General features: G+C 29.5%; 1 protein-coding gene across 1 annotated transcript in view; it reads left to right on the forward strand.

Moving 5' to 3' along the window:
• LOC127278228 (furin-like protease 1, isoforms 1/1-X/2) overlaps positions 1–22,992 on the forward strand; it is a 780,368-nt gene that overhangs the window by 85,180 nt on the left and 672,196 nt on the right. The window contains exon 2 of the mRNA XM_051299825.1: positions 21,193–21,414. Within this exon, the coding sequence (XP_051155782.1) occupies positions 21,271–21,414 (144 nt within the window). The 5' untranslated portion in view covers positions 21,193–21,270. The remainder of the gene's footprint in view (positions 1–21,192; positions 21,415–22,992) is intronic.

Below are 22,992 nucleotides of genomic sequence, written 5' to 3' on the forward strand. Positions count from 1 at the left end.
GACTGGTAATAACGAGATTCCAGAGAATTCGATTAATGTTTAATTTCTTTGATCCGACATTTTGATTTTTGAAAATCTGTTATTATATTCGTAATCAGCGATCCAAAAAACCCCCGAGTAACGTACTTCCAGAGAATATGTTTTAAGTTTAATTTTTTTGTTTCGACATATTGAATTCGCCATTTTGAATTTTCAAAATTTGTTATTATATTCGTAATCAGCGAACCCCAAAACCCCGAGTAACTATAAACGTTGTCTAATACACACAAAAAGTACACAATAAAAACATTAATTTTCACTAGTGTCATAATGCTTATTTCAAATGCTTTAAAATAATAAATTAATACTTTTTCACTTTTTTCTTATTATTAAAAAATCATATCTAAAACATTTTTCAAAGAATTATATAAAAATTTAACAGAATACCCTACTATAACAGTGCTCCATATTTTATCTTTTATTTCACTTATTTCGTATACTAAATTGATACAAATAAGGTCTTAAATTACTCATGAACTCTTTTTCTACAAATTCCAATAAATACTATATCATATTTTATGGTTTAAATAACATTTTTAGTGACCGTTGTGTTCCCAACGGTGTTTCAACTCTATTCCGTTCAAAACCCGTTCGGCCCATCTGCTAGGGACCCCCTGTATAAAAACAGATAAAATGAGGATTAATGGGCATAGTTTGGTTTTTGGGTCACAACTTGTGCCCAATTAGATATTAAGGAAATTTATGCCTCTTTTTTAAAAGCTAGAGACCTTAGGTAACAACTGGAAAATAAAATAAATTGATTCCGTTGACTAAAAAAATGTTGTTACCCTTTCAGTAAAATGGGCATTTTTGGCAAAAAAAAATTTTGGTTCGGTTGTGGGCACCCTTGAAAAATCTGTTGAAAATGAAAAGAAGTGAAGTAAAACCGTCACAGATATATGAAAAAAATAAAATTTATTAATTTCAAAAGCTTAAGCATTAAAATAACAACTTTTGCCATTATTCTTAAGCCTTTTCACAACGTTTGCATTGCCAATAGCTCTTACGCATTTTGTCACACATCAAATGCACAGGCCGATTGCAATCAATGCATTATGCAATATTAAAGGTGTAAAAAATTATTTGTGATTATATCAGCGACGATATTTTACGAGTTGTAAAAAAAGGGGTGACCACAACTGAATCAATTCAGGTTCCCACGACCGAATTTTGAAGTCCCATTCAAAAGTCATGACAAAATTGTAATTGTAAAAATTCCGGTGGCAGTCGGTATTAAATCTCAAAATATAACATTTGCTGTGTAAATATGCATTGCACTTACATTTTCTTTTAATTCTCTTTGATTTGTAACACTTTTTAAAAATTTACTTAAAGTTAAGATATTTAATTATATTTTCCAATTCAATGCAATTCATAAAATATAATTAATTATATGCTTTATGATTATTATCATGAATCATCCCAGGTGAATTTTCAAAAAAACTGTAAATATATTTCTATTAAAAACGCGTTTTTCGTTGTTTCGAATCATTGTAAACATTCATTTTTCGGTGATAAAAAAATATATGACTTTTGGACTTAGAAAATTTTGCTAATCGATCATGCGGGCCCTCAGCCTTCATATGCCCCCGCCGGGAGGCCCAGAAGTCTTGGGGGCAAGATCGTGTCTTTTTCAACACGGGTAATTATTTATTATAAATAATAAAAATATCATAATTAAATTAATATATATATAATCATAATTGATTATACTAAATTATAAATAAATAATATTAATAATTTATTTATAATTATAATTTATTTTTAAAACTAAAATAAGTAATATTATTGTTACGTATGAATTTCGTAACTTCTTATTAATAAATTATTAACATTATTAATAATTCATTAATACAATACTTAAAAAAGAGGACACATTATGCAACACAGAAAACAAATAACACTTTATAAACATTATAAGAAATGCCTTTGGAATCTCTTAGAGATGTCCAAATAATTATATATTAAATATTAACATTCAATTAATTACCTAAATTTTAAGGAAGACCTTATTAACTTTCATGAGAAAGTTGAGAAACTAAGTGATTTAATTTAATACAAGAAACAAAGGGTGATGCAATAAAGATTGCTGCATCCAAAGTATGTCCATTCAGAATGAACTGAAACACTATCACAATATTGCAAGGTTGCAATAAAGAACATTGAAAACAATAAAATTATTAAATAAAACATACTTTTTCCCACCAAAAATCAGCTCAATAAAACCAGTAGACACAAGTAGTGTGAGCCAGTTGTTGATTGGGAGAGAAGAGAGAGAGAGCTCAGTGTGGAGCTTGGAGTTTTTGAGAGTTTCGAGTTTGAGTCTCTGAGTTGAGAGACTCTTTAAAACAAACCTCTAGTTTCGAGGTTGTTTCCATTTGGAGTTTTATTCTGAGTTTTGATTTGAGTTGTGATTTTGGATTTGAGGTTATTTAAAGAGTATTTATTTTTGAGTTGAGATTATTTGAAAAGAAGAGTATTTAGTATTTAGTTGTGATTTGATTTAAGAGTATTGAGTTTTACAAAGAATTAATAATTGAATTTTCTGAATAAAGAGAATCTGATTTTGAGTTTGATTAAAGAGTATATAAATGCGTTTTTGAGATCTCTTAGTTCTGAATTGAGATTGAAAATAAATAGTAATTGAGTTTTATCCCTAGCGGATGGGTTCAACGCGATTTGAACGGAATAGCGTTGAAACACCGTTGGGAACACAACGGTCACTAAAAATGTTATTTAAACAATAAAATATAATAAAGTATTTATTGGTATTTGTAGAAAAAGTGTTCATGAGTAATTTAAGACCTTATTTGTATCAATTTAATACGAAATAAGTGAAATAAAAGATAAAATATGGAACACTGTTATATCAGGGTTCTCTGTCAAATTTTTATATAATTCAATGAAAAGTGTTTTAGATATGATTTTTGAATAATAAAAAAACAGTGAAAAAGTATTAATTTATTATTTTAATGCATTTGAAAGGGTAATAAATAGTGAAAATTAATGTGTTTATTGTGTACTATTTGTGTGTATAGGACAACGTTTTTCGACAGCAAGTTACAGGTTACATCGGTGAACGCTAGATGGCAGCACAGTAAACAATTAATAAGACTTTGACAAGAAAAATATTTAACCCACTGAACGTCGATGATGCATCTAGACACAAATAAAAAAAAATGCTAAATACTTATTGAATATTCTTAAAAAATGTTACTAGGGGGTTTTCAAATTTGATATCAGATTTACAAAATTCAAAATACCAAATAAAATATAACGAATAGAATAAAATTAAAACATAATCAAATTCTCCATCAACTTGTTACTCGGGGGTTTTTGGGTTCGCTGATTACGAATATAATAACAAATTCGATTATTGTTTAATTGTTTTGATCAGCCATATTGGATCCGCCATTTTGATTTTTGGAAATCTGTTATTATATGCGTAATCAGAGACCGAAAAAACCCCCGAGTAACGTACTTTTAGAGAATTTGTTTTAAGTTTAATTTTTTTTCTTTCAAGATTTTGAAGTTTCAAAATTTGTTATTATATTCGTAATCAGCGAACCCCAAAAACCCCCGAGTAGCAAGCTGATGGAGAATTTGATTATGTTTTAATTTTTTTCTATTTTGTTATATTTTATTTGCACGGAGGAATAGTAAGGAGAACGATCTTGCTGTAGTAGCGCTTCTGAAAATGTCAGAAAAACATGCACGATAAATGCCAGTTTCACTGCATTCTACTCAACCATCAAAAAACCTGAGCATGCGCATTAGCCATGTGCTGTCTCTTTCTCTCGCAAAAAGTGTGCGAGTGAGATCTGGCTGACGTATATTTCTCAAGTCTTCCATGCGTGTTGTGATGAAGGGGTTATGTGTTATTGTTATGTTATTATTTTAATAATTATTATTAATGTTTATTTTATATACTTAAACATGATTTTGGAGATACAATATCGCAGTGGTAAATAAAATTTCTGAAATAAACACTGAACACTAAGATTTTTTTTGTGACATATATGTATATCGCATAACCACACTTTTCATCTGTCAAAATTAAGGTCCAATGCGCATGCTCACTTAGTTTGGCCAGTTGAGTACAATGCACTGAACCTGGCACTTATCGTACACGTTTTTTTGACTTTTTCAAACGCAGAGATCGGTCTCCTTACTATTCCTCCGTGTTTATTTGGTATTTTGAATTTTGGAAATCTGTTATTAAATTTGTAATTAGCGACCCCGAAAACCCCCTAGTAACATTTTTTAAGAATATTCAATAAGTATTTAGCATTTTTTTTTATTTGTGTCTAGATGCATCATCGACGTTCAGTGGGTTAAATATTTTTCTTGTCAAAGTCTTATTAATTGTTTACTGTGCTGCCATCTAGCGTTCACCGATGTAACCTGTAACTTGCTGTCGAAAAACGTTGTCCTATACACACAAATAGTACACAATAAACACATTAATTTTCACTATTTATTACCCTTTCAAATGCATTAAAATAATAAATTAATACTTTTTCACTGTTTTTTTATTATTCAAAAATCATATCTAAAACACTTTTCATTGAATTATATAAAAATTTGACAGAAAACCCTGCCCACACAGCACATAATATTTCCAAAATATTTTTGAAATATTTCACTGAAATTTTGGAATATTTCAGTGGAAAGTCCTTGAGATATTGCTGCAAACAGGAAAATGTCCGCTTATGAGGAAATATTGATGGTCAACTTGAGAAAATATTTCACTGAAATATTCAGGAAATTTTCAACTTAAATGATGCGCACTGGTCGATCTCAGTTACTATGGCCTGTACAACTGCGCAGTAGTTTTTAGTTTTCTAGAATCCTAAGGGTGTTAAAAATTTCAGAAAATACCTATTGATTTCATGTGTCAAAAAATTTTGGACATTTTGTAAAATATTTCCTGAATATTTCAGAAGTTGTTATTTGTAATATTGCAGGAATATTTCAGTGAAATATTTTCTCAAGTTTACCATCAATATTTCCTCATAAGCGGACATTTTCCTGTTTGCAGCAATATTTCAAGGACTTTGCATTGAAATATTTCAAAATTTCAGTGAAATATTTCAAAAATATTTCGAAAATATTTCAAAAATATTTCGAAAATATTATGTGCTGTGTGGGTGATATAACAGTGTTCCATATTTTATCTTTTATTTCACTTATTTCGTATTAAATTGATACAAATAAGGTCTTAAATTACTCATGAACACTTTTTCTACAAATACCAATAAATACTTTATCATATTTTATTTTTTAAATAACATTTTTAGTGACCGTTGTGTTCGCAACGGTGTTTCAACGTTATTCCGTTCAAATCGCGTTGAACCCATCCGCTAGGGATTTGAAAATAAATACGATATTCGTGTTCAGCAGAAAATTCCACTTCGGAAAACACCCACGTAAATAAATATTCGGAAACACTAATATAGAAAACAATATGATAAACACTACTTTCACATTATAGCAAAACATACTTTTTACAAAAGTAAACTCCTGACTTCGCAAATGGTGACAGATTGACTTGCAATTTTTACTACCATCTATTGGTGTTAAGACGCAAATATACCATGAATGACGCGATTTTTGAGCAAGTCGTCTAAGCATAACAGCAACTAACTATTCTTGCGCCATCCTCCCCTACTTATTTTTATGATACCATTAAAAACGCATGTTTGCGTAAGTAAGTCACTCATTCAACATTTTAAAAAAATTCTAAATTCTCATTGAAAATTTTCTAAAAAAGTCACTTCTAAATCTTTAAGAGTTATTCTCAATTCTCAAGTTATTGCAAATTCCAAACACGTTGCGCCTTTTCCAGATTCAGCCCAAAAGTCTTTGCTCAGTAAAATTTTTTTTTCCAGTAAAAATATATGAAAAATAAAAACTTTTCTCACAAAAATCAAAATAATTTGTGGACCCGTTTTTAAGATCGGTCCCATTGAATATTTTCGGCATTAAAAGTACATTTTTTTAAATGAAAATAACGAAGTTTATTATTGTATTACAGTTTCTGTCGCGGATCCAGGGGATACATTTACATGCCCCTCCCAAGAAACATTGTAGGGTTTTGGTGTTAAAATCTCCACCACCGTGAAATTTTGAATTTTTTGAAAAATTTAAGCAAACATAAAATATTTTCTGAAATTTTTTTTCCTACACCCCTGAAAAAACAAATGAACTTATAATAATTTTTTTTGACAACTTCTCTGTTTGTCAAATTAATTTTGCAACGAAATAATAATCGTTTTGTATTGTATACGAGTGTGAATTAAGAAAATATTATACGACTAAAATTTTAGTGTTTTCGTTAATGGAAACATCTCTTTTATCTTGCAAAAGCATAATAAATTCACTTTTAAACGATTTTCATCTCACTGTAAAAAGTCATAAGGGAATTTTCCTGAAATTTTTTTCACTATCACTGATAGAAATTTCAATCTAGAAAATCGTTGGTAATAGTGCTTGTTATAATGCATAAAAAATTCTTTAATACTTTATACAGTGCATGCTTAAACGCATGATCTTTGGACATTTTTAATATTTTCTTAATTCAGTATTTGGCCAATGTCGAATTTCGACATACCAATGTTGTATCGCTACTGATATTGGGTACTGTTTCGTTATCGAAAGGATGTTGGAATGTAAGATCGGACCGATACTGTTTTCCTGCACCGTTAAAATATTGGAATCTGACAGTGACCCGATGCGATACTGAAATTTAACCTCGATCCAATATTGGATTCCATCATTAAATTAAAAAAATAATAAAAATAAAATAAATTTATTGGATTTATTAAGTTTAACTTAGTGTTAATTTTTATTTTCTGTAGATTCCATATACATGATTTTTTTCCCTACCTTAAACGCAATTGAACGCACAACTCGCATATTTTGAAAAATCCTAACCGACCTTCTCTAATTGGGACAATAAAATCAAGCATTTGTACATAAAAAGCACTTTGTATATTGAAAAAAGAATTGGAATCTTTTCTTAATAAATCTTCAAATTTCTACAGATGCATGTAATTTAACAATTTATTTCTATTTTCAATAATTTGTAAATCTTTATCACTTAAAATAACATACTCTATTATTTTGGGTCATAGTATACTTCGTTTAATTTTAACTAGCAACTTTGTCGTCCGCAAGCGGCCGATTACGTTGCTAGTGTGCATTAACCATATTTTTTATTCATTTTTTTTTCAAAAAAATTTAATATTAGAAATGTAAAAAAAAATTTCTTTATATTGGATCTACCACCCAAGTAGCACGGAATATTCCTTGAATGTCAAGCTGATATCAACCGGGAATATTTTTGTGACATTCAGGCGATATCATAATGTCCTTTTCACGGGGACATTCCTCCGTGATGTATCTATGTTACGGTCTTTCACACAAAAAATGTAACCCGTTACAAAACTTACATTCTACATTTATTAAACCTAAATAATTCTGTGGTACTTTACTTTAATCTAAATCTTCAAAAGACATTATTGCAACTCCTGCACTTTTTTATTCCGATTATCGTTTTTATATGTCAAATTCTTTTCTTCACACATTCTTTTCATCTTCCGTTGCCGTAGAAAATTTTTTCTTCTTACATGACAAATTATTTTCTTGACGCACTTTCTTTTCATCTTGAGTTTCCATTGATATTTTTCTTTTCCTACATGCCAAATTTTTATCCTTGCGTATTTTCTTTCCATCTTCAGTTTTTATAGATAATTTCTTTTTTTTGCATGTCAAATTTTTTTTGCGCTCTTTCTTTTTTATTTCTGTTTTATTACGATTACGTTTTCTTAATCTCTCATTCTCCTGTCTTATTATTTACTGCTCATATGTAACTTCGCGCCTTGCCTTCCTTTTTCTTCCCTTCTCTTTAATTGCTCAATTTATCTTTTTATCATTTTCTTTACTCAGAAAAGTTTTCATTGTTAAATATTCATGTGGTAAAATTTTGTTCAGAGTATTATAAGTTGTACGAATTATTTTCTTTTCACTAGTGTCATTTAAAGAATGTTTAATTTTTAACTCTTGTGTTAATAGAACTCTGTTAATATTATTACTGGGAAAAGTATTAAAAACAGAACAATAGTTTAAAATATAATTTTTATGTTCCTGAGTTTAATTTATGAAAAGACGGTTCTAATCATTCTCTATTATCGAATTCCTATTGTGAGACGTTTTTACTGTCAGAAAATGATTTAAGCAATTATTTTCAAACATTGACTTAAAATGGTTTCTCATTTTGTTATTATCAGTTTCATAATTTACATGGTTTGGCATTACGTTAAATAATATAGATGTTGCAAATGCTATTGCATGTACTCCACACTCAACACTACCAAAAGGTTGTTGATCAACAGCTTCAAAAACTACTGTTGGTTTAAAAGGGAACAATCTAATTAAATATTTTATTTGCTGCACATTTAAACACCCCTTATTAAGGCTATCAAAAATATAAAGCCTTACTCTATAGTAATAGACATAAATTCAGTGACCATAATTGTTATTACCGCTAAAAAGTATTTAAATATGTTTATCACCGTCTCTAATTGGGACAATAAAATCAAGCATTTGTACATAAAAAGCACTTTGCATATTAAAAAAAGAATTTGAATCTTTTCTTAATAAATCTTCAAATTTGTACATATGCATGTAATTTAACAATTTATTTCTATTTTCAATAATTTTTAAATCTTTATCACTTAAAATAACATACTCTTTTATGTTGGCCATATTATACTTTGTTTAATTTTATTTTTGATTCATGAAAATCTAAATATCTTTAACCGTTTTGCTCACTTTCTCTAATATAATTAATTTTGCCTTTTATTAAATATAACCAATTTTTTCTTTAATTCAATACAACTAATTTTACCTTTTACTAAATATAACTAATTTTTCCTTTAATTCAATATAACCAATTTTTACTTTAATCCAATATAATTAATTTTGCCTTTTATCCAATAAAACTACCAAATATCCAAAAGAATGAGAGAACTATGAGTAACTATGAATCAGTAACTACTGATCAGCCAATAAGTGCAAAAAGGACACTATTATATGAGTAATCAGTAGTTCATTATAAATAACATATATACGTATTTATACCTGTATTAAAACCCCGGAACAAATACCACAAAAGAACCAACCATTGGACAATAGAACCTTTGTTAATGAGGATTAACTCTGAGGACCCAGGTAATAATTTCTTTTTTCACATTTACACGGAGAGAAAAACCATGCGTTTTTAGTATGAAGAGGCATACGTTTAATGTATGAAACTTTCTCATGCGAATACTGTATGACATTCATAGTTTCGCAGTAAGAAGTCCATACGCCAAACGTATGTAATACAAACATACTACGATTGTATGAGCTTCATACTCTCTCGGTATGATACTCATAGAACAGACTATTAAGCCCCGCCCACTTTCAGTTTGCATATTTCTGAATCACCTGCCCGCTTTCAATTCTTTTCTCAGTTTTGATTTATTTAAATAATTTTTTATTATATTTCAAAGATGAAGTTAAGATGAATATGTTATGTATTGTTATTAATATTTATGAAATTATAAAAAATTATTAATAAATGTAAAAGAATTATTTGATAAATAGATTCTTAAATTTATATTTGATATAATTTGTTTAATGTCAAAGAACAAAATAAATATTGAAGAAATGTTATTTAATTAAACAAAATTTTTTTTAAATAAATAAACTTTTTTTTAATTTTTTAACCCGGCAAGCGTCAGATTAGTTGTAATCCACCCAGTCAAAGTTTAGTTTTTCCGTAATTTTATATTTTTATTTTTTTTAATTTTTAATTTAAAAAATAATTTATAATTTTTTAATAATGTTTAATTTTTAAAATTTTTTTTTATTATTTCTGTATACTTACATTAAAAAAAAATGTAGCAGGAAACACTTCTTTATTTTTTTAATTTGTTACTTCAGCAAATAATATATTTTCACAAATTTATAATAATAATAATTATTATTATAACAATAATTTATAATAATAATAATTATTATTATAACAATAATTTATAATAATAATAATTATTATTATAACAATAATTTATAATAATAAATTATGCGGGGATCAGGAACAAATTCACAAGATACTCTCTCGATAGGAAATGAGCAAGCTGAAAGAAGGCGTGGCTTAATCGTCAGTTGTATAGCTATCATACCGAGAGAGTATGAAGCTCATACAACTGGACTATGTACGGCATACAGTTAAACTATGCAATACTCTCATACTAGAAACGCATGAATTCTTACATTAAGCGTAGGAACGGTTCATACTATCCTAGTATGAATCACTTTCATACTAAAAACGCATGCTTTTTCTCTCCGTGTATCATATACAAAAATAAAGATGTACCAACCCTTGGCCAATAGAACCTTTGTTAATGAAGATTAACTCGGAGTACATAATGAAATGTAATAAAAAATTATAAAAATTTAAAATATTATTAAATTATGAGTGTTTTGAAACATTTGTTAACGTTATTTAATGCAAAACATATATATTTACAAAGTATGAAGCAGAATATTATTATTGAAACAATTATTCATTATTTAATAATTAATAATAGGTGTCCCACTGTTTAACACAAACCTTAAAAACAAGAAAAATGTATTAAGTTCCAAAAACTTGAAATTTTATGGTAGTACCAAAAAGTGTCCAAAAATATATAAAATTGACATATTAATATCTCTTTGAAAAAAAGTGTCCCACTGTTTGTCACTCTCTTCTACATACATATATACTGTAACGCGGCATTTTATTGCCTGCGTTCCATATAAATAAAAATAATTAATTTATCGTCAATTTAACGCCAGAGCGGGAATCACACTTATTTCACTTCAATTCTATCACTTTTATTTTACCTTTATTTCAATAAATTCCATAATTTCGCTAATGGGCGAACCGTCAGATTATTGTTCACCGATCATTAAAAAATTAAGAATTAAACTAACACTTTTCTCTCTCTTACTTTACATAAAATGACACTCGGGGTTAAGTCCCCGAGTTCACAATTATCGGGTCGATCATCGACTTAAACATCCTTGAAGGAAGACATCAAGGGAAGTATTTTCTGGCATATATAATTGGATGTGAGTCCCAATTATTCAACATTGCCAGGAAAACGAAGATCCACTTTTAATAACAGAGACCTGTCAAAACACTGTTCATCGCCATCTTCCAGACACATGTTATTGTGCAGCGCCCCTATCGGTGATTTATCGAACTTTCTTTCGACCGTCGATAATTAATGAAATTACCATCTGACGCGCATCGATTACCAATTGTGGATCTTTTGTAACTCGGGCGAGACTCACCATGTAGACGAAGCGCGACGAACGGACGCGTTGACGCGGACGAACAGCCATTTTTTGATCATTCTCGTTTTGGCGTTCGACAACAGTATTGTTTCATTTTGGTGTCCAGTGAAAATTGTATAAAAATAAGTAAAATAATGAGACGAGGTCTATTGCGAGGACAGCGGCGTATCTCCGGTGAGTCTCTCGTCATTTAAAGTGAACTTTCGGCGGATTTGATCGCCTAAAATATTAAAATAATCAAAACTCTGTTCTACGAAAACTTGTGTGTTTTGACAGGTCCCTTCAGGACCTGTTTCAAATTATAACTAAATTTCTGTGTTGTCACAGGTCCCTTCTGGACCTGTTTTATATTATAATTAAAGTGTGGTTTAAAAATGATATTGGTGATTTTCCTTACCCACCCGCTCTCCTTGTTTACAGCTGGGCTAGCATATTAAATTCATTAAATAAATGGTTTGGTTATTTTCCACAAAATAACCTGGCGTCTCGGGCATTAAATTAAAATAAACCAAATATAACGGGTATTTTACTCAAATCCACATTTAAATTAATTAATTAACATTAAAAATTTTAGTAAAATTCAATTAAATAAATAAATTAATTAAAATACACGTTATAATACATATAAATGAATATTTTTTTAGGGTTCCGTACCCGAAGGGGGAACCTTATTAATGAGACTAGTAAAGCAAGGCATGTACCCCCCCCCTAGCGGCCACACAAATTTATCTAGAGGGCTGAAATTTGGTATACATATGTATTTTGGCGTGTAGATTACAAGAAAAATATAGCGAATCTCAAAGGAATTAATTATCATAGCGTTGTCAAGGAAAAACCATGATTTTTTACGAAAAATCCCTAAAAATGACTATGTACCCCCCCCTGGTTGCCACATCATTTTACATCATAGAGAGCTCAAATTTGGTACACTTATGTATTTTTACGTGAAAATTACAGGAAAAATATAGCGAACATGATTCGGATTAATTTACATAGCGTTGTCAAGGAAAAATCAAAAATTTTGAAAAAAAGCGAGTAATCCTCCTAGCGCACACAATATTTGACAAAGGCAGTTCATATTTGGTATATTTACGTATTTTTGCGTGTAGATTACATGAAAAATATAGCGAGCACAATTGGAGTTGATGTTCATATTGTTTTTAAGGAAAACTCATTTTTTTAGAAAAAATCATGGATTTTTCGAATAAAAAAAGAAGAAAATTTTATCCTAAGGGATCCAAATTTATACTTTTTTACGTATTAATTAATAGCGAGAACTCCAATTGTGCAGGTCAAGCTAACCCTCATTTGCAAAATAAAGATATACCTTTTTCTCTCCATAACTTGTTCTTTTCTCTGTCACCGAAAACCCAGCAGGGGTCCGGACGGAATGAATGAATGAATGAATACCAAGATTATTATAGTTAATTTTGATTCATGAAAATCTAAATATCTTTAACCCTTTTGCTCACTCTCTCTAACATAACCAATTTTGCCTTTTTTCAAATATAACCAATTTTGCCTTTAATTCAATACAACTAATTTTACCTTTTACTAAATATAACTAATTTTGCCTTTAATTCAATATAACCAATTTTACCTTTTATCCAATATAACCAATTTTTCATTTAATCAAATATAACCAATTTTGCCTTTTATCCAGTATAACCAATTTTGCCTTTTATCCAATACAACTACGAAATATCCAATAAAATGAGAGAACTATGAGTAACTATGAATCAGTAACTACTTTTCAGCCAATAAGTGCAAAAAGGACACTCTTATATGAGTAATCACCCACACAGCACAACATCTTACACCTGGCCTACAGCAGGCTTACATGTAAGGTTTGTAAGGTAACATCGTAAGCCCATAGTAGACTTACAGTAAACCTAAAATGTCCGCCTTACAGTAAGCTTACATGGTAGGGTCGAGGTAAGCTTACATGGTAGGGTCGAGGTAAGCTTACATGGTAGGGTCGAGGTAAGCTTACACGGTAAGGTCGAGGTAAGCTTACACGGTAAGGTCGAGGTAAGCTTACATGGTAGGGTCGAGGTAAGCTTACATGGTAGGGTCGAGGTAAGCTTACATGGTAGGGTCGAGGTAAGCTTACACGGTAAGGTCGAGGTAAGCTTATGAGTAAAGGCTGTGGTAAGGTTATTATTAAGTTGTATGGTTGAGGTAAGGTTGTGGTAAGCTTACAAGGTAAGGCAAGTTATATTCAAATAATAATATTAATAATAAATAAATATTCAATAAAAAAATTTTTCTTTTGCCTTATTCTATTTTGGGAACCTATCATTTCGCAGAAAGTTTTGAAAACAAATTTGGGAGGAGTAGGATTCGAACCCGGGACCGAAGTATATACCTAACAACCTAACCAACTGAGCTAAACGGGGAACTGACAATGAGAAAAGTAATCTTACTTTTAAAGTGGAACCAAGAAGATAATCAACTCCTTAAAAGCAAGATTACTTTTCTCATTGTCAGTTCCCCGTTTAGCTCAGTTGGTTAGGTTGTTAGGTATATACTTCGGTCCCGGGTTCGAATCCTACTCCTCCCAAATTTGTTTTCAAAACTTTCTGCGAAATGATAGGTTCCCAAAATAGAATAAGGCAAAAGAAAAATTTTTTTATTGAATATTTATTTATTATTAATATTATTATTTGAATATAACTTGCCTTACCTTGTAAGCTTACCACAACCTTACCTCAACCTTACAACTTAATAATAACCTTACCACAGCCTTTACTCATAAGCTTACCTCGACCTTACCGTGTAAGCTTACCTCGACCCTACCATGTAAGCTTACCTCGACCCTACCATGTAAGCTTACCTCGACCTTACCGTGTAAGCTTACCTCGACCTTACCGTGTAAGCTTACCTCGACCTTACCGTGTAAGCTTACCTCGACCCTACCATGTAAGCTTACCTCGACCCTACCATGTAAGCTTACTGTAAGGCGGACATTTTAGGTTTACTGTAAGTCTACTATGGGCTTACGATGTTACCTTACAAACCTTACATGTAAGCCTGCTGTAGGCCTGGTGTAAGATGTTGTGCTGTGTGGGCAGTAGTTCATTACAACTAACATATGTACATATTTATACCTGTATTAAAACCTCGGAAAAAATACCACAAAAAAACCAACCCTTGGAAAATAGAACCTTTGTTAATGAGGATTAACTATGAGGACACAGGTAATAATTTCTTTTCTCCCATTTATTATATGTATAGAAAAATAAAGATGTACCAACCCTTGGCCAATAGAACCTTTGTTAATGAAGATTAACTCTGAGGACCCAGGTAATAATTTCTTTATCCCTAATATTATCACATGGAAATATAAAGATAAAAGTCAAAAACTGAAGAGGTAATGTATATCTCTCTTTCTCACATCAAGGAATATAACATATAAACTTTTTCATTTAATATTGCATTTCTCTATCTAGAGGATTCAAAATAACATAAGAATATCTTCGCCTAAAAATCTTACTCTTCTTTTTTTCTGCTTTCAAAATAAAAAAAATATGTATATACCAGTATTAGACCCTCAGAACAATTACCACAAACATTACCAATCCTTGGACAATAGAGCCTTTGTTAATAAAGATTAATTCTGAAGGGCCAGGTACTAATTTTTAAATTTTTTTATTAAAATTTACTGGGGCTCTAATACAGGTAGGGGAGAGTGATAAACAGTGGGACAGTTTAAACAGTAGGACACTTCAATTTTCTGAAAAACTACTTAAAGAAACTCAAACAAAATTTAAATGTAAAGCATGTTTATGACAACACACTACCTCCAAACATTTTAGCCACATTGATTCATTATTTACAAAGAAAATTGCAAAAAAACTGTTTTTGACGTTACGGAGTAAATTTTTTCTTGAAATCCAATGCTGATTTTTATATAAATAGGACAGTTTTAAAAAAAGTGTAATTGTTACTTCGTTTACTCATGTTTTTAAGTATAATATCCAATAATTTAAAATATTTTAAAATGTTACAAACAATTTTTATTTAAACACTGGGACAGGCAAAAATTTAAGTTTATGAAAAGTGGATTTTAACAACACTAATTATAAGTTGTGTCAGCTATACGCATGCGCATTTATACTTACACAGCGACTAAAAATGTGATTTTTTTATGCTAAAAAACATTAAAAAATTTAAAATTTATAATTATTACAATTATTGTTCGGCAACATTTGAAAAATAACACTTGATAAGAGAACGACTATTCAAATTTTCTTCCAAATTGTTTTTAGGTTATGACCAAATTATGACGTATGATCAGCAGTACTGTAAACGTAAAAAAAATAATAGCAATTTTTCATATGAAACTTGACATCGTATTATAAAAATGTAAAATATTATTAAATTATGAGTGTTTTGCAACATTTGTTAACGTTATTTAATGCAAAACATATATATTTACAAAGTATAAAGCAGAATATTATTATTGAAACAATTATTCATTATTTAATAATAGGTGTCCCACTGTTTAACACAAACCTTCAAAACAAGAAAAATGTATCAAGTTCTAAAAACTTGAAATTTTTCTATTTAATCACAATATAATTTAAATAGAATATATGGGCTATTCCACGTGAGATTTATAGTCGAGGTTTAAAATTCTAGTAAATATATTTTTTCCTTATTTTTTATGAAAAAAAAGAGACACCTATTTTTTTTTATGGTCAAATTTTTCAGTTACGAATTTTCAAAATTTTGTTTAGTCAAAAGCAGACCTATTTTCAATTAAGAATAGCTCAAAAACTATTGTATTTAGAAAAATTTTGTAAAGACATAAAAAATTTGTTTTTTCCTCGACTTTTTAAAAATGTTAACAAAATCCAAAAAATCTAATTTTTTTATAAAAAATATTAATTTTTTATAAACAAATTAATGTTTTTTACATTTGGGACCGATTTTTTTTTCGTATACCTACCTGGAAGTGTTAAGAAGACTTTAGAAAAGGTTTCAGAGTGGGCCTGTAAGTTTAATAAGTTTAAATAAATATTTAAACTCGGATTGCAAGCTTAATGCGCGCGCGGTGCTTTGTAAGTCTATCTAGTTTGAAAAGAAATTTTCATTAAGAGGCATTTTATATTTTTTTAACTTGTTACATCTGTTTATTACAAAACGGATTTGTTAAAACTTTAAATATAAACATATTTAAACATTTCAATTGTTTATACGATTAATTAAATAGTTAGATTAATGAATTTTTGTTTTATTCAATTTTTACATATCACAATATTCGAAGAGAATTGTTTTTCAAATATTGTCACAAAAACACATAAAATAATAAGCACAAAAGGTAAAAAAAAGTTATAATTATTTTTAAAATATAATAGGTATTTTAAAAAAACATTTTGAATCTACAGTATAGAACGGTTAATCGGATAAATGATAATATATTTAAATAATATATTTAAAGTTTTAACAAATCCGTTTTGTAATAAACAGATGTAACAAGTTAAAAAAATATAAAATGCCTCTTAAAGAAAATTTCTTTTCAAACTAGATGGCCGAATTAAAAATTTGATTGTAAATTTGACGTGGAATCGCCCATAGGCATTATGTAGAAAAGAGTTCAAACTTTATGGTAATACCAAAAAGTGTCCAAAAATATATAAAATTGACATAATTATATGTCTTTGAAAAAAAGTGTCCCACTGTTTGTCACTCTCCCCTATATACATATGTGACGTTCCATGAGGAAAGGGACCTTAGCTGCAAAAAAATGAAAATTGAGTTTTTGATATCAGTCGATAGATCTTGAGTTGCTCTTTCAGATACAAAAGTTAAAAATTGTACTTTTCTATTTAGTTTTTTTGTTATAAAGCATTAATCATGACCATGTTAATCGCGTTCCAGCACGGACTACAGAAACCATCCCCACCACTTCTACACTAGTATACTTGTCGTAAGCGTGAGCTGTAGGAACGATGTAGTAGTAAGGTGGTGGGGCTGATTTTCGATGGAGGGTCTCAACCAATCAGGGACGCTCTACTTTAAATACCTTTTCTGGAAAATGCGTCTATTGCAGCTAAGGTCCCTTTCCTCATGGAACGTCACATATATTGTAGCGTCTATCTGAAAAGTGTTGAGCCGCGAAAATTGAAAATCGGTGTCAATCTGGAACGTTGCTTATTTGAGCCGTGCATTAACAAAATCGGCTTCAACTCGCTGTGATGAGCCGTAAATCTGTTACAATACTGCCTAAAAATTCGCGATACGCTGGTGAATCACGAGTAAAACTCGCGTTCCAACTATACAAAGAGTATAACTCTAAGCATATCTAAAAACGGTAATAAAACGGAAAATCTACTTTAAACTACGTGAATACAATACATTTCGTTATGTTACTTTACGACTCTTTACTATACAATTTGTTACGTTACTTTACATCGTGATACGTTACTTTACAAGTCTTTACTATACATTTGTTACGATACTTTACACTATATACATTAAAAACCGATATAATGTTCGACGGGTAAAACCCGACGAACGAGAGTGACACTCTCTACAAAGATTCTCGGAGTAAAACTCCTAGTCAGGTGGGTAAGACCCACTCGGACTCCGTGTAGCGCGAGAGTGTCGGTCCTCAGCGAGAGCGCAGCTTAAGCGCGTTCCACACTTAAACTTTTCGGGCGTCCGACACGACACACGTGCCCCCTCTTCAATACTAACTTCTCCTACGTCAGGAGGGGAATGCATTTGGTAGATGGAGAAGAGGGGGCACGTGTGTCGTGTCGGACGCCCGAAAAGTTTAAGTGTGGAACGCGCTTTACAGCGGTTCCACATGTATGCGAAGTCGTATAGTCGTTGCGAGCCCCGTATCCCCACTGCGCCATCTACTCAATGCACTCCCCTCCGTGACGTCAGAAGGGGAGTGCATTGAGTAGATGGCGCAGTGGGGATACGGGGCTCGCAACGACTATACGACTTCGCATACATGTGGAACCGCTGTTATATAGCCGATCGGTGAGCTGGGCGCACGCGAGTGAGCTTTGGCGATGCGGCCCGCACGGCGATATTGGGTACTACGTCTTTGAGCTCCGCGGTCGGTAACTTGTTTATCGACGCGCGATAATATTTAGTACAAATATTTACCGGACGATTTCTAACTATCATTACAATATACAGATATATGAATATTTTTTTTTATTTTTAAAACAAAAAGGAAGAAGATTAAGATTTTAGACGATGATGTTCTTATGCCATTTTCAATCGTCTAGATAGAGAAACGCAATGTTAAACAAAGAAGTACTTATGTTATATTCCTTGGTGTAAGAAAGAAAGGTATGCGTTACCTATTTAGTATTAGACTTTCTTTATAGCTTTTTCATGTGATAAAGGGAGAAAGAATAAATTACCTGGGTCCTCAGAGTTATTAATTAATCCTCTTTAACAGATTGCAGGTCAAGCGGTATGAAATTTTTACAGTTCAATTGATTATGTAGCGATTAATTTCTTTTATGATTAAATTTTTTCATTTCTATTATTTTTAAAATATAATAATTTTATTTATTTAAAGTTAAATTGTAGGAAATTTGAAAGTATTAGAATTTCATGTAATGAAACAGCATTTATATACTGTTAAATATTGAAAAAAAAATTCTTATTTTTAGTTAAAATTTTAAACAGCTTATGCAGCACGTAATATTAATGCAATTCTAGAAAAAAGTGAAATTCCACTTAAAAATATTTATTTAAAATTTTATGTATTTTAAATAAGCGTGTAATATTAAACGGTAAGATTAACATGAGGCGAATATTTTAATATGACTGTAATATTCCGTGCTACTTGGAAGATGTTGTAAATATAAATTGAATAAGATGTTTAAATTTAAGTCTATAAGAAAGAAGAATAACACGCGCGTTTGTTTTAGCTAGTTATTAAAATAATATTTAATTGGAAATATAAAACAACTTTTTTTTTGATATAATATAATGATATAATATTCTCGATAATATTAATATATAATATTATTTAAATTAGCTTAAATTTGAAAAGCTTTTATTTAAAAGTGTCTACAATTAATGAAATAAACGTTTTTATTGTATTTTTGTAGTTTAATGTATTTTGTGTAAAACCAAAAAAATATAGTATTAACAAATTCAGACAAATGAAAATTAACATTTAGCAGTTCCGTAGCCGGAAGGTGAATATTTTTAGTGGCCACCCGAAATAAATTTCCATTTATGCAACCTCAAAATTTAATTATTCGTTTTTAATGTTTAATAATTAATTTATTATTGATTAATTAATTAATATAAATGAAATTAATCACACATATATATATATATGTATGAGGCGTTTCATATGAGAACGACATATAATGTCTCAGATTTTCCTTAACTTTTGGGTTTTGAGAGACATTTTGATGTTAAATAAGAATGTAAAATTTGAATTAAATTTTTTTAATATTTGTAGAGATATTTGCATTAAAAAATTGTTGTAACATTTTTTTCTTTTTGTTTAAAGATTTTTATCTCGAAAACAAAAAATAACGCCAAGCTTAAAATTTCAGGAAGTCTTTATTACATTATCAACTTCATTCATGATTTTTTTCAGGGTTGAGAAACAGGGAGAACATGTTTAAAACGTAAAATTAAAATTTATTTTTTAAATAAATTAATTGAAATTTAATAATTTTTTATTGCAATAATTTTTTTCATAAATTTTAACATTTTTAGCATTAAATACATTTAGAACTTTTTTTTATAGGATCAAAAGAACAAAAGTTATAAGAAAAAGAAAAAAATGTTACAACAATTTTTTAATGCAAATATCTCTAAAAATATTAAATAAATTTAATTCAAATTTTACATACTTATTTAACACCAAAATGTCACCAAAAGTTAAGGAAAGTCTGAGACATCATATGTCGTTCTCATATGAAACGCCTCATATATATATTTATCCTTTATATATAATATAATAGAGATAAATTATAAAAATATTGATATTAATTTTGAATAAGAATTATTTACTTAGCACTTACTTACTTTTTTAACAAAACTTGTTTTAATTTGCACTGGTAAAAATAAATATTTTGTTTAATTGAGCCAACTGAACTTCTATCAAAATTAAGTTGTCAGTGTTGTCAAATTATTTTGGAATTCTATAAAAGTACATATAATGTAATAGTTACATCAGAAAATTTAATAATGATATCAAAAGAAATCTGAAAGTGGTCAAAACCGGTTCAGTGGTCATAAATGGTACATCTACTGTATTTAGTAATTTGAAGTTATTTTCTTCCTTAGAGTAAAAGTAAAGTATTCTGCAAATCCTATCCATGGAATCAAACCTTCAAATTAGTCACTTTGTATTCGTTACTATCGGAAATATCAGAATTAAGTACTTCTGACATTCTTTTAAGTTAATTTCTTATATTAAAAAAAATCTTGTCCACTATTTATACACGATTGAACTATCACTTTGTGTGCTCTTTTTGAATCACGAAATTATTATGTTTTTAAAGCAAGAAGAAAAGTGCAAAGAAATTAACGAAATAACTTAAAGTTAAAAGTTATTATTAAAATAGTAACTAAGTTACGTGACAAGTTACTTTGAAATAAAGTAACTAAGTTACGTTATAAGTTACTAGTAACGTATCTTTTTCAGTAACTTAGTTACAAGTAACTAGTTACTACCCAACACTGTTCTATAACCCAAAAATAAATATAAATTGGTGTCATGAATTTGTAATAATTTTAACATAAACTTTTTATTATTTTTAGATTGTTGAAGATTGGTACCATCTTGATCATAGAACAGTAAAGAAAAGATCTACAGATCCTCATATTAAATTTCATGAAATGTTGCTACGTGATTATAGAGTTCAAAAAGCAAAACAACAAAGAGTGAAGTCACGAAAGAAGAGAGACTTTATATCAATACCAAAACAGCAAAAAACTCCAACTATTTTTAATGATGAAAGATGGCCTATAATGTGGTACTTAGTAAGTAATTCAGTTAAGAATAATTATTGTAAGGAGTTAAACATATTTTTTATGTCAAAGATTATATAATCCTAAGGGGTAACATCACCCAGCACGGTTCGCCTTAACCAGATTCAACTCAAAAGTCTTTGGTCAATAAATTTTTTTTCCAGTGAAAGTATATAAAAAATAGAAACTTTTCTCACAAAAATCAAAATAATCTGTGGAGCCGTTATTAAGAACGGTCCCATTGAATATTTTCGCCATTAAAAGTACATTTTTTTAAATGAAAATAACGAAGTTTATTATTGTATTACAGTTTCTGTTGCGGATCCAGGGGGCACATTTACATGCCCCTTTACAAGAAACATAGTGGGGTTTTGGGGTTAAAACCTACACCCCTTGAAGTTATAAATTTTTTCGAAAAATCTAAGCAAACATTAATTAATGAAATAATAATAGTTTTGTATTGTATACGAGTGTGAATTAAGAAAATATTATACGACTTAAATTTTAGTGTTTTCGTTAATGGAAACATCTCTTTTATCTTGCAAAAGCATAATAAATTCACTTTTAAACGATTTTCATCTCACTGTAAAAAGTCATAAGGGAATTTTCCTGCAATTTTTTGCACTATCACTGATAGAAATTTCAATCTAGAAAATCGTTGGTAATAGTGCTTCTTATAATGCGGCAAAAATACAGAATCTAAAATGAAAAACATAAAATTTTGTAATTTTCCCATTTTAAATAATTGTCAAATCTCCGATGATTTTGACACTTTCAATGTAGGTAATAATAGTACCAACTTTTAATGTAGCAAAATAACTAATGACTGAGAAATTACAGAGGATGGGAAAATTCTCATTGCCGAACGTAAACTTACCATGTTTAAGGGGAGGTTCTCATTGCGGCGACGAAAAAAAGTCCAACATTTAAAATTTTTTTGCAAGAAACTGTTATCACATATCGATCTAGGTTTTTTTATAAATAAAGATACATCCTTAACCTTTTAAAAAATATTTTTTATTTTCGAAAATTTTTAAAATGGCGTCCAATATGGCGATTTGAAAAACCAATGTTTTTTTAATAAGTGAAACGGTGGGCACTCTGCACTCGCCAATTTTTAACCTAGAACAAAAAACCAAAATTTTTTAGAAAGCTGACATCCTAAAGAATAGGTTATACCTGTAAAATGGCCAAAAAGTTATATAAATGACAAAATGGCGGACACTTTTTTGAAAATATGCAATTTTTGCACTATTTTGTCATGTTTAACCCCTTGTAAAAAAGGGTTATTGTTAACAATTATACCATATTATAGGTATAACCCCAGCAGAATTTAGTTATCTTTCATTTGCCGGAAACCGGAAGTCAATTGGTTGAATAGTTTAGACGCTACAGTGCCTACCAGTTTGAAAAATCTTGTTTCGAGAAAAATCCCTTACCAAGTCAAATAAAATTAAACAGCATGTCTCTATTATTTTAATACCTTTAAACAACACTTATTACCTTAAAAAAGACCTACCACTTGAACCTAAATTGGAATGGAATAATAATAATCAATTTTATTCCATTTTTTAAGAAAGAATGTTCACC

Source organism: Leptopilina boulardi, unplaced genomic scaffold, assembly GCF_019393585.1.
Source record: "Leptopilina boulardi isolate dan_hultmark-lab unplaced genomic scaffold, ZJU_Lbou_2.1 LbouV2_2, whole genome shotgun sequence".
Lineage (NCBI taxonomy): Eukaryota > Metazoa > Arthropoda > Insecta > Hymenoptera > Figitidae > Leptopilina > Leptopilina boulardi.